Source organism: Ranitomeya variabilis, chromosome 5 (genome assembly GCF_051348905.1).
Source record: "Ranitomeya variabilis isolate aRanVar5 chromosome 5, aRanVar5.hap1, whole genome shotgun sequence".
NCBI classification, from domain to species: Eukaryota; Metazoa; Chordata; class Amphibia; order Anura; family Dendrobatidae; genus Ranitomeya; species Ranitomeya variabilis.
This window is the reverse complement of record NC_135236.1, coordinates 639,333,474-639,345,572: the sequence shown is the minus strand read 5'-3', so window position 1 is coordinate 639,345,572 and position 12,099 is coordinate 639,333,474. Positions and strand designations below refer to the sequence as shown.

The 12,099-nt window shown below is 40.5% G+C and overlaps 1 protein-coding gene across 9 annotated transcripts in view; it reads right to left on the bottom strand.

The window, feature by feature from the left end:
* Positions 1–208: 208 nt before the first annotated feature.
* The window catches only part of PCDH1 (protocadherin 1), a 214,173-nt gene continuing 202,282 nt past the window's right edge, over positions 209–12,099 (bottom strand). For all 9 annotated transcript variants that reach the window (XM_077266283.1, XM_077266286.1, XM_077266279.1 and 6 more), the window contains one exon: positions 209–6,822. In XM_077266283.1, coding sequence (XP_077122398.1) covers positions 6,416–6,822 — 407 coding nt within the window. In that variant the 3' untranslated portion in view covers positions 209–6,415. The remainder of the gene's footprint in view (positions 6,823–12,099) is intronic.

The following is a 12,099-nucleotide window of genomic DNA, read 5'->3' as shown; positions in this document are numbered from 1 at the left end:
AAAAAAAAAAAAACTTCCCAGAGAGAAAAGGTAAAAGTTAAGGATAACTTGGGAAAATACATCAAATATTTAGAAATCGAGAAAACTTCAACGATAGCTTCTGATTATACATATTAATTTACCCATCGTAAAAATAGTTACATACTTTGCCATTATATTTTCAGTCAAGGTTTTTTTTTGTGTGGGATTTTTTTTTATTATATATATATATATATATATATAGATTTCTTTAAAGGTTTATATTAAAAAGCAACACTTTCATGTACATAAAACTGTACAAAACAAGGCAGCATCACAAGCAGGTAAATTAAATTTTTTGTGTTAGCCCCTTTCCATTGGTGGACATTGCCGATACCGCAATATGTCAGGAGGCAAATAGAATCAACACTAAAAATCTAAAAACAGGCTTTGATTATTTTATTTTTTTTATACACCCTTTTTCTTAAATGTGATACAGAATGTGAAGTTGGGGAAAAACCCAGACTACTCTGCCAAATGTAGCCATCGGAGAACCAATTTTACCATCATGACCGAATTTTAACCTTTGGTTTTTGCCCTCGGAAAGTAAATGCCTTGAGTTGTCATAGCGCAGGCTTAAAATGCTAGAAAGTCTTTATAATAGGAGCAATGACCTGCTCTCATATTGCACACACAATTAAAGAAAAACAGGATCGGACAACCAAATCAATATGGTGTACAAATAAGAGATCCATTATGCCCGTTCGGATTAGTTTACATTTTTGACATACCGTATTACCATTTGCAAAAATTTGGGAAGCAAAACAGATTAGAACTGTGCATTTATGCAACAATGCTAGATTGTATGTTACACATTCATACAGAGATGGGAAATTACAGCACTGATTTTTTTTTTAATTCCTTTCTTGTATATATCCAGTCAAGCCAAAGAGGTCATCTACATATCGTTGCACCTTTAGTCCACATATTATCTAAGCCTCAACTACCTGGTAGAATGATACTTTTTGTTGCCTACAGACCCAAAGCTATGGTCCATGCACATAATGCTTCCATGTAAAAAGACTCACCCCCCCCCCCCCCCCTCAAAAAAAGAAAAAAAAACAAAACAGTGTTCAGGTTAGACTTCGCTAGGTCAGACACCCAACACTATAAAACTACAGTAAATAGCTTGCAAGCACCATGAAACTTGGGTAAAATGACTTATGGCATGCAAATAATTACCCTCCCATCACCAGATAGTCCAAAACCTATTCTTTCACTTAGGCTACTTTCACACATCAGGTTTTCGCTGTCGGGCTAAATCCGGCTAAATTTCAAAAACCCGGATCCGGCGAATGTTGCCACCGGATGCAGTTTTTTTCCCATAGACTTGCATTAGTGCCGGATCGCGCCAGATGACAATGCGTTTTGTCCTGTTTTTGACGCATCCGGCAAATCTGCTGTTTCCGGTTTCTGAAAAAAGCGTCCATAACAATGTTTTTTGTCTCCGGTGAAAAAGCTGGTAGCGCTGGATCCGGCTGTTTGCTAGAATGGAAGCCTATGGGAGCCGGAAGATGCCGGATCCGGAAAATGACGGATTCCGGCGCCGGATTCCGGTTTTTTTAAATGGAGCCTGCTCCAATTTTTTTTATCCAATTATCTAGAAATGCTTGCTGGATCCATCGAAAAAACTGATCCGTCGCATCAGTTTTTCACAATCTGCGCCGGATCTGTTTTTTCCAACATTCGCCGGATTGTGCCTGATGCAAAAAACCTGATGTGTGAAAGTAGCCTTAGATGAACATGCAGTGGTAAGAACTCTATTACACCTCAAATGACAACGTTGAGTAAACATAAATAGCCATTTCCTTACAATAGGCAATTGTTCTACCTCCTAATGTTTGACCCCACAGGAAGGCCTTTTGTGATGAGGACTGCAGTGTTACATTACAGTATACAAGCTAAAATGTCCCATCATACTCATCCATTCAAAAGTTTCTTCTAGCACGGAAGACTATATCAAGTGTACTACTTATTTGGCCAAGCAGTTTTCTTTTCGTTGACAGCTGTCATATTCTAAAGGTGGCAGAATGCGTCAGACACCCGAGCTGTCCAAACTGACTCTACATATTGTGCATAAAATGTCAAGAATGATTGCGCCACGAAAATACTCTTCGCAAACAAGATCTCACCCACATTAAAAATGCAGCAACAATTATACGTGAAAGAGCAGCGGGTGTCCTGAAGTGCAATGCAGAAAATGCCGAGGTGAGAGGAGGTGAGTGAGGAATTAGATAGCAAGTGAATGGGAGACAGGAGTGGATAATTAAGAACCTACCCAGACAGAAATGTGTTTTAGAGATGTCATATTAGATCATGTGGGAGCGTAGCACAGCTCTGACACAGTCACCCCTCACTAGCAAAGCAAAAACTGTCAATCTTCCATTCTCCTACAGGTCTCTAAGCTGAACAGAGATAAACAATGGCTAGAACAGAGCAGCGGGTAGAAAGCAAAGCATTCCAGATTGGCAATGTGCTAATGAGAAATTAGTTTTATAGAAAACAGCTGCTGGGAGATCATGATGGAAATGTAACCCTGTGCTGCCAAAGACATAGGGTTAAGGAAGCACGAGAAACAAAATCTTGATGTCTGGATTATTGTTGAACATCTATCGGACCATTTTGCTTCTGTAAGAAGACCCAAAAACCCAAAAGAGAGACCTAAGCAAAATTAAGTTATGAAATTACTATGATCCAGAGACATCACTGAGGCATAAGGCACAAAGCAATGTCCGTAAGGCCATTGATGACGCCCATCAAGCATCTACGCTCCACAGGAGCCTTCCTCACCAATTCACTTACATTGAGTCTCATATCCTCTAGTGGAGCTTACTGAGTAGGTGAAGTTAAAATTAAATATTGGTTCCAGTTAGATGGCGTTAAACCATCAAAATTTCTTAAGTGATGCCAAGAAATAAACCTGGAAATGTACACCAAGCAACTACATGATTTGGGAAGTCCGACATTGTACCTTTACATAGCGTTGCTTTTAAAATTCAGGTAGTATCATCTATGGCTTGTAGTTGGAGCTGCAATTTAAAAAATGGCTACTTCTATTGCATTTGAAAAAAACAAAACCCCCCAAAAAAACACTCTACGGCAGGTTCAACTACCGCAATTCACATTCCCTACACAGATCGCGTGCCTGCTGTCCTAAACTCAACAGCTTCAAAAACATACATTAGATTGTTGAGTTGGGGGTCAGGAGACCCCACAGACAGTCTAAACTTCTAGGTCCACAAGGACAGTGAATTGTGGAGGTGGGAAACCAGCTTAAAAGACAAAACATTGGGAAAATACCAAGTGTAAAAAGGGACTGAAAACGTCTGCTTGTGTTCATGTCCTGAATCTTTGATCATATTCAAGTCTATGGGAGAGTTCTTATAGGATATACAGTTGTGTTATAAAGCAAACTATCCTATTATATTCAACATTAACCTAAAATGGTAAAAGTGAAGGTCCACTCTTGAAAAAAATTTATAAATATGGTCACGGCACATTTTTTTTCTTTAATACATTGCTCCAAATCCATGAGTCTTAGGAAAAATTATGGACACCATGCTTGAACCCAATGGACACCATTATACAATACAATAATGTGGTCCATTGGGCACCCTTTGGGTCTGTGATGTGACATAGCAAGTCCTCTACCAATTTTACTGTTCGACTTCTACGATAGAGCATAACAATGAAATTGACAAATAAGGATGCAAACCGAGCCATAAGTAATACATTTCAGTCTGCTTTTAGCTACCACTAAAGGAACCCAATATGTTGGGCTAGTACATTAGATTCAATCGTTTAACAATGTGCAATTAATTTCTGAGCTTCACCATAAAAGGCTTTGGGAGCTCAGAACTGTAACATTTAATTATGGCTGTGTGAAGGAAATAAGACAAATTTTTAGTGAAGTATTAGAAAGGAACCCTGGTTATATCACAAAGTCAGCACAGAATATTGGAGCTAAAACAACATGATACGAAAAGGTTCACATTCACGTTCCAGGTGCAGACCATAAGGTGCAGGCCGAATGTGGATCTCCTGACCTGAACTCAACAGCCCAACAGACACTGGTTGTTCTTAATACTTTTTTTTCCCTGTTATTTTCTAATTTTTCACCAAAAATTGAACACCAACATATTGTTTCATAAGACAGTAGTGAATAGCATTATATATTGCATGAAAAGAAACACAAAAGAAAAGGAAATACACAAGTAGGAATATCCGGTGACATGGCCAGATGGCACACGTCAGGTGGAGGTTACTTTATACCTGCTAATACAATATTTTATACCAGTAGGAATCCGGGCTTTTTACATTTTTATTTAACAAATCGCTCCTGTGGCACCAAACAGTATGGATCAGTATTATGCCATTTGTTGTAAGGAAGAAATGAAGATATACATCCGTTAAATACCATTAGTCAAATACAAAGCATTCCAAGTTCTCTTCTCCATGCACTCAGTGTATTAAAATGGGAAAAAAAGAATAACTGTAGCAACCCAACCCTCTAAAAGTAGCTTGGCATACGAGTGCCGCATTTATAAGTTCCCCTCGTAGGATACAAAACCTTCATTTTATTAAATTGGTAACTGCTTCTGCCAAAACACATTGTAGTGTCACCAAATGGTAAAGTTTAGCTAAAAAAACCCCAAAAAACATCAAAACTTGTCAGATCAGAGCTCGTGGTGCAATTTACAGTCGAAGAGTTAACACAAATAGGAGCAACTTTTGACTTCGAAAATCTCGGCAGATTATGTGCAAATTAGTATGTATTACAGAGATATACACATGGAACTTAACCTTTCTACTCTGGTTTAAGGTTTTCGCTCTCCCATTAAATAGGAAAAGGAAGTAATGCCACTGAATACACCAGCCTACATGCTGGAACCAAAAACAAAACCCAACCGGTTGTGGGCCATTTGGCAGAGTGTAGTCAAAAATTAAATTACAATAAATAAAACAAACAGAAAAAAGAAAATAAAAAGGGATGGATTCTTGCAACGATAAAAGCGGAAGTCAAGCAGACTTAATATTCATTCAAAGGGATTGTATTTACAGAAGTCTACATGAAACGGCCAGTCAAACTCGCAGCTTACCCTGTTATTGATGAGTTGGATATGCAGATAAATTACAGTTTGGTCCCCATCAGGCTGTCCTTTTGCAATCATCCGTACTCATTCAGTTGGCACCTTTGGTATAGAATATCCCCCCATTTTTTTTTACCTAAGGACATTAGTTGACACCAGATATTTCACAAGATCACTAGACACCTTCAAACCGTGGTTGTGAACCAAAGCCTAAGGGAGAATCCTTGGGCATTTGCCTAACTCCATCGAATTTTCCTCGAGGAGGAGCATTCCTTACATTTTAGCAATAGCATGCAGTACGGTAAATGTTGATTAAAAAAAAGGTGACAGTACATGAACTGTATTAAAGAATTTCAGGTGCGATACCCTTCTAACTAAACGGAGCTTAAAGAGCAGGAATCATCCAATTGATGAATCTCCGCATGGATCATAAACTCACAAAGTCTGCAAGCCATTTTTAAGTAGTAAAATTTTGGGAAAAACAAAAAATTATTACCTTAATAGATTGAATATCAAAAATATTTCTGTAACATTTTATTGAAATTTACGTCGAAAGGACCTTAGTACCATGTATGAGACGAAACTTTGGGTAATGTTTGACACCAGTCTACCAGAACAGATACTAAAGTACCTGAGCAGAACCTTAAGATTTATTTCCAATAGGAAGGTGTGAGGCTCTGAATGTGCCTATGTATTTATATATATGCGCAGAAGAACCATGATTTAAACCTAGTGCCAAGTGTTTAACCAAAAATAAAAATACCTCTACCAACTGTCATTCATTCACCACAAAGACGGTAATTTCTCCTATAAATGAGGACATTCAACCTATGTACCAGAAGAGATGACAGCACCAAGAACACCCTTCTTTAGGAATCTCAGACACAAACCACAATGGCTTATAAAGTCCACCTTTGCTTTAGGGTTTCTCATCTTTGGCTGAGAAACATAACGCAAGTTCCCTTTTCATATAAAAACGTAATTTTTTTTTTAAAAGAATAATGTGCTTCCCCTCTCTAAATCCAGTTCTGACCTTTACGATAATGAATTGTCTATGTAGAGGGCAGTTTCAAATTTTACATAGGAAATAAGAAAATTAAAAAAAAAAAAAAAATGGAAAACTGAGCAAAAAAAAAAACACTAAAAAATAAAATAGGCATAGGCCTTGAAGCAGTTGCATGGACCATAAAGCAAACATCTTTAAGTTCCTCTCAATAGTTCTCCTTCATTTAAAGTTAGCCTGGTTTAGGTCTGTATCTCCCAATTCTTCCTTCTCTCCTAGTTCAAACCATGCCAAAAAGTGAATTTCACAGGTATATCTCCCTCTTGGCAGATTGGGAGGAAGGAGTTGTGGCGTGCTGAAAATCAGCCGTTTGGGTTAGGGGGATTTCCTCCATAGGGGAGTCCGTACATGGCTCATGGCTGTTACTGGTAAAGGCACTGTAAGTCGGTAACAGCTGGATGTTGGCCATTTTGGTGGTGCTGTTATTGTTGCCTCCAATGCGGTCCTCTGGAATTCTAGGGTTTCCATTGCCAATCTGCTCTTGACTCCCCTTGTCTTGGTAAGGCACAAAAGTGGAGAGCTTCAGGGCATTTTTGGGCCTGCGGTTGGGGGATGGCTGGCCGGGCATCCAGCAAGTATCAGAGTGTCCATATTCTGTACATTCCCGCGTGCAGTTTCCCGTCATGGCTACATCAGGCAGTGGTCTGAGATCTGAACACAAACAGAAAAACAAGGAAAAATTTTGGTTAGCAGTTCAATAATGCAACAGATTTATCACTTTTATTATCACCTATCCTGTACCCCATGAGCTGCCATGTACTATAAGAAATGAATCATATCTTGAAAGTATAAAAGTAATATTGTGGCGTCATCAGTGTTCAGACTATACTCAAATACTAAAAACATACTTGGCATACATGGGAACAAAATGTGCACACAATGAAATAAGGTGGTCAAACTATGGCTCTGTGATAGAAACAAGATCGTAGAATACTTGCCAAATTACGCAATTCTAACATATAGAACTCGCTCACCAGAATAATCAGAAAAGTGATTGCATGATAAAGTGGAAAATAGCTACAGTAGCGTTACTTAGCAAATACTACATTGGTCTTGTTCAAGCTAGACATGAAGCATTTTTTTAGAAAATAGAAATCACCAGCTTTACCAAATTGTTCTTAAGTTTTGCAAAGCCTAAAATTTACCTGAAAATTTGTGTACTCTCTCTGGGATCTCTAGACACATTCTAGACCAGGAGAGGGGAACCTAAGGCCCCAGGGCCATTTACAGCCCTCGATGACCTTTTATCAGGCCCTCAAGCAGATTCGCAGGGACCAAATTCTTGGGCAAAGAGCTGTAGTTTGATTGTCACAAGCGCATTAATTTCTTCTTGCTCTGTTAGCACACACATGCAGTGTTCACTACTGAACATTGAAGGGCATGCAATGAAAGATTACGTCCTGAAACCAGTGTCAGAGTCCGGATGCACTTTGTGGGCGGAGTTTGTACGGCCCCCAAAGGATGGTATAAATATCCAAATGGTCCTTGGCAGAAAAAAAAAAAAAGATTCCCCACCCCTGCCCTAGACTAAGCACAGGAGGCAAAACTCTAGTAGGGTAATTGTGCAGCCAACACACCTTTGGACTGAGTTTAAGGCACTGTTGTTACGGCACATATTCACCTGAACGTTCAATCAATGCTTTGAAGCGATATGCCCTTTGTACTGGAACCTTTTCTGGTCTTTTTTCCTACGATTAGATGAGTAAAATCCTGCTATGGCCAAAGGTCCGATGTTTGAGTCTGCTATGACTTGAGATCTCTAGCCAAATGCCTGCATCTGTATGGTGTATATGTTATATGACTATCTGACAAGTTGTTGACCCACACACCTTTCTTTACACCGGCTGAAGCCATTTCATTGCTTAGTGATGGCTTCAGCTTTTAAATCCTTCGAGATCCCCTAGGACTGTATCCAACCCTCTTTAAGCTCCTTAACACAAATACAACCTTAGTAATGGACAAAGTAACCTAAACATACAGGACTATGGGTGGAAGGATGGTAACCAACAGCCTGTTCCTCACACAATCATCTTCACTGCTGTGCTGTGACACATATTGTGCAGTTTTGTCAGTGTTTTATGGCTTTCTTATCCTCTTTGTCAAGCTGTGACGTCCTTTCACTATACAGATTCACCCCAAAATAGCATCTGCATTCCCACTATGAGTCCCTCATGAAAGCCTGTGCTCTGTCATATGATGATGAAACCAACTTCTCCACCATTACAGAAGATCGACTATCCACTCTACTCTCAAGATCGCATCTCACCACCTGTGCACTTGACCCGATCCCTTCCCACTTCATCCCAAACCTCACCAGAGTCTTCATCCCAACCCTAACCCATCTCTTCAACCTATCACTAACAACTGGTGTTTTCCCCTCAAGCTTTAAACATGCCTCAATCACACCTATCCTCAAAAAGCCCTCTCTTGACCCATCCTCTGTATTGACCTATCGCCCCATATCACTTCTCCCTTATGCCTCAAAACTACTGGAACAACACGTCCATCTTGAACTGTCTTCCCATCTCTCTTCCTACTCCCTCTTCGACCGCTTACAATCAGGCTTCCAGTCGCACCACTCGACAAACTGCCCTAACTAAGGTCACCAATGACCTATTAACCGCCAAGAGCAAGTGACACTACTCTATCCTCCTCCTCCTGGACCTGTCCTCTGCCTTTGACACAGTGGACCATTCCTTGTTGCTGCAGACCCTCTCATCCCTTGGCATCACAGACTTGGCCCTATCCTGGATCTCGTCATACCTAACTGACCGGACATTCAGCGTCTCCCACTCACACACCACCTCGCCACCTATCTGTCAGAGTCCCGCAAGGTTCAGATCTAGGGCCCCTGCTCTTATCCATTTACACTCTGGGCCTGGGACAGGTCATAGAATCTCACGGTTTTCAGTATCATCTCCTTGCTGACGAAACACAGATCTACATCTCAGGACCAGATATCACCATGCTACTAACCAGAATCCCTCAATGTCTGTCCGCCATTTCATCCTTCTTCTCTGCTAGATTACTGAAACTTAACATGGACAAAACAGAATTCATCATCTTTCCCCCATCTCACGCGACCCCCCCAAACGAACCTATCCATTACAGTAAATGGCTGCCCACTCTCCCCAGTCCCACAAGCTCGCTATCTCAGGTAATCCTTGACACTGATCTCTCCTTCAAACCACATATCCAAGCCCTTTCCACTTCCTGCCGCCTTCAACTCAAAAATATTTCACGGATCCGTACATTCCTAAACCAAGAATCTGCAAAAACCCTAGTCCATGCCCTCATCATCTCCCACCTTGACTACTGTAATCCCCTGCTCTGTGGCCTCCCCTCTAACACTCTCGCACCCCTCCAATCTATTCTAAACTCAGCTGCCCGACTAATCCACGTGTCACCCCGCTATTCCCTGGCCTCTCCCCTCTGTCAATCCCTTCACTGGCTCCCCATTACCCAGAGACCCCAGTACAAAAGCCTAACCATGACATACAAAGCCATCCACAACCTGTCTCCTCCATACATCTGTGACCTCGTCTCCCGGTACTTTCCTGCATGCAACCTCCGATCCTCACAAGATCTCCTTCTCTACTCACCTCTCATCTCCTCTTCCCACAATCGCGTACAAGATTTCTCTCGCACATCACCACTACTCTGGAACGCTCTACCACAACACATCAGACTCTCGCCTACCATCGAAACCTTCAACAAGAACCTGAAGACCCACCTCTTCCGACAAACCTACAACCTGCAGTAACCAACGATCGACCAAACCACTGCACGACCAGCTCTATCCTCACCTACTGTATCCTCACCCATCCCTTGTAGATTGTGAGCCCTCGCGGGCAGTGTCCTCTCTCCTCCTGTACCAGTTGTGATTTCTATTGTTCAAGATTATTATACTTGTTTTTATTATGTATACCCCTCCTCACATGTAAAGCGCCATGGAATAAAATGGCGCTATAATAATAAATAATAATAATGATGTGAAAGGTGGAAGCCCTTATGGGAAAACTCAGTTCAGCTGTAAATGAAATGGGGCGTCAACAGTGTGAGACATGTAATGACTGACAGTCTGCTCTCCTGATCTACATGTCTCATGCCTCTAGAAGCAGAATCTCAAGGAGATCTATGCTCGGCCCATAAATCTTAATCTCTTCAAATGGAGTAGATCTCAAATCCGTAGTAAAAAAAAATAAAAAATTGCAGATAACTTAATAAATCTAGACCTTATTAAAATTTTTGTCCATGATTAAGTCTAGATCTTACACCTAGACCAAAACGCTCGCTTTAATGGCTGTAGGAACCCACAATAATTCCAACTAAAGCTCCTAAGAGAAATTAAGAATGGTTCAGGAAAGGCGATCAATTGTCAGCCTTACAAAAAGATCTTATGGTAACTGAAAATTTGGTAAGAGTTTAAGGAAGTGGTCCCAGCCAACGTTATCAAGAAGAAGCCCAGAGAACACGTCATATTCATGGTCACAAAATAGCACATACAACTAACCAAAAGTCCAGATCACAATTGACCTTTTAGAGTAAGCACATTAGTTTCCTCCTCTTATCTCCGTTCTCGGCAGGAAAATGCTATACTGGAGTTGCTAAGGAAGCTGAAAAATCTGTTCGGGCAGGGAATGTGGCTCAGTGTCCTTAACTTTATAAATTATGCTGCTAAAATTTGTTTTGCATAATGTATTGACAAAAAGAGTAAGAAAAAAATTCAGTCTGTATGGGAAAAGCGTGAGTCAATTTCTAGACGAAAAATGAATGGAAAAATAAGCATTGATTGATAGTGCTGTTTTAGGAGCCAGCGGGAAGCACCAGGCTCAGAGCATGTATATTATTAGCTTATACCGATTTTATGTTTCTTAATAAAAATCATCTATTGGTGCAATCTACAGTCTAAAGCTTTTGTTTTTTTTTTTTATTCTGGTCAGAAGTTGGTCCCCTGTGATAAAACAAAGGTGAAATAAGCTACAGTTTGATGCAACTGTTTGCAAAGTATTTGCAAGAGGCAGACAGGCGGTTCTGGTGCCCCATCAAAATGTCAAAACAAAACATTTAATTACTATTCTTGCTGAACAATAAACCTGACGATTGGGAGACCCTTAAGGTTCACTATGCATTTGCCTCTGTCTGCTTGACAGCTGGTGCATCGCTTCTCTTGGGCTATTAAGAGTCCCATCTCTCCCTCCTACAACCCCCTCCTCTTTCTACCTCCTCACCGCACATCCCCAGACTCTTGCCGGTTACAAATTTACACATAGAATACAGAAATCTATAGAATTTTAGATCCAAAAGGCAAATTTACTAACAAAATTTCTTTGCAAAGTGTTTAAAAAATGCCTTTACCTGATGATATTTCACAATTAGGACACAAAAACACAATTAAGCTAAAATCACATCAATAAACCTTCACGTGGAAGAACCAATTTTACCAATTATATCTATCGCTACAGCAAGGGTTATAGCTGCCCCAGAGTAATGAAAATCATCAGATGCAGGTCATTCAGTAGGGACACCATACATTGGCCGCTAGGTAAAAAAACATGAACTCGTTCTTAAAAGCACCCATAGCCGTATGAGCAAACCTACGGTTTTCAGCGTGAGTTGGCAACTCAGATTAAATTACATCTCCATCTGTCTATCTATTGAAGCCTACAGATACTCTTCCTATAAATGATTTGGGGAAAAACAAAAGTTCAGTGTTCTGTATGAGAAAGAAGCTGACTGATATCAGCCGGCGGCTTATCTCTCGGAGAACAATGCAGTCGGCAGTCCAAAATCAGACATGGGCATTCAAAGTCTCTTCCAATCATCAGTTGGCCGGCGCCTTCATACCCAGACCATTGGCTGAACCCGTCGATATCAGCAGGTTTGGCTGACAGCAATGTGAACGTGAAACTTTAAGCTACTGCCAGA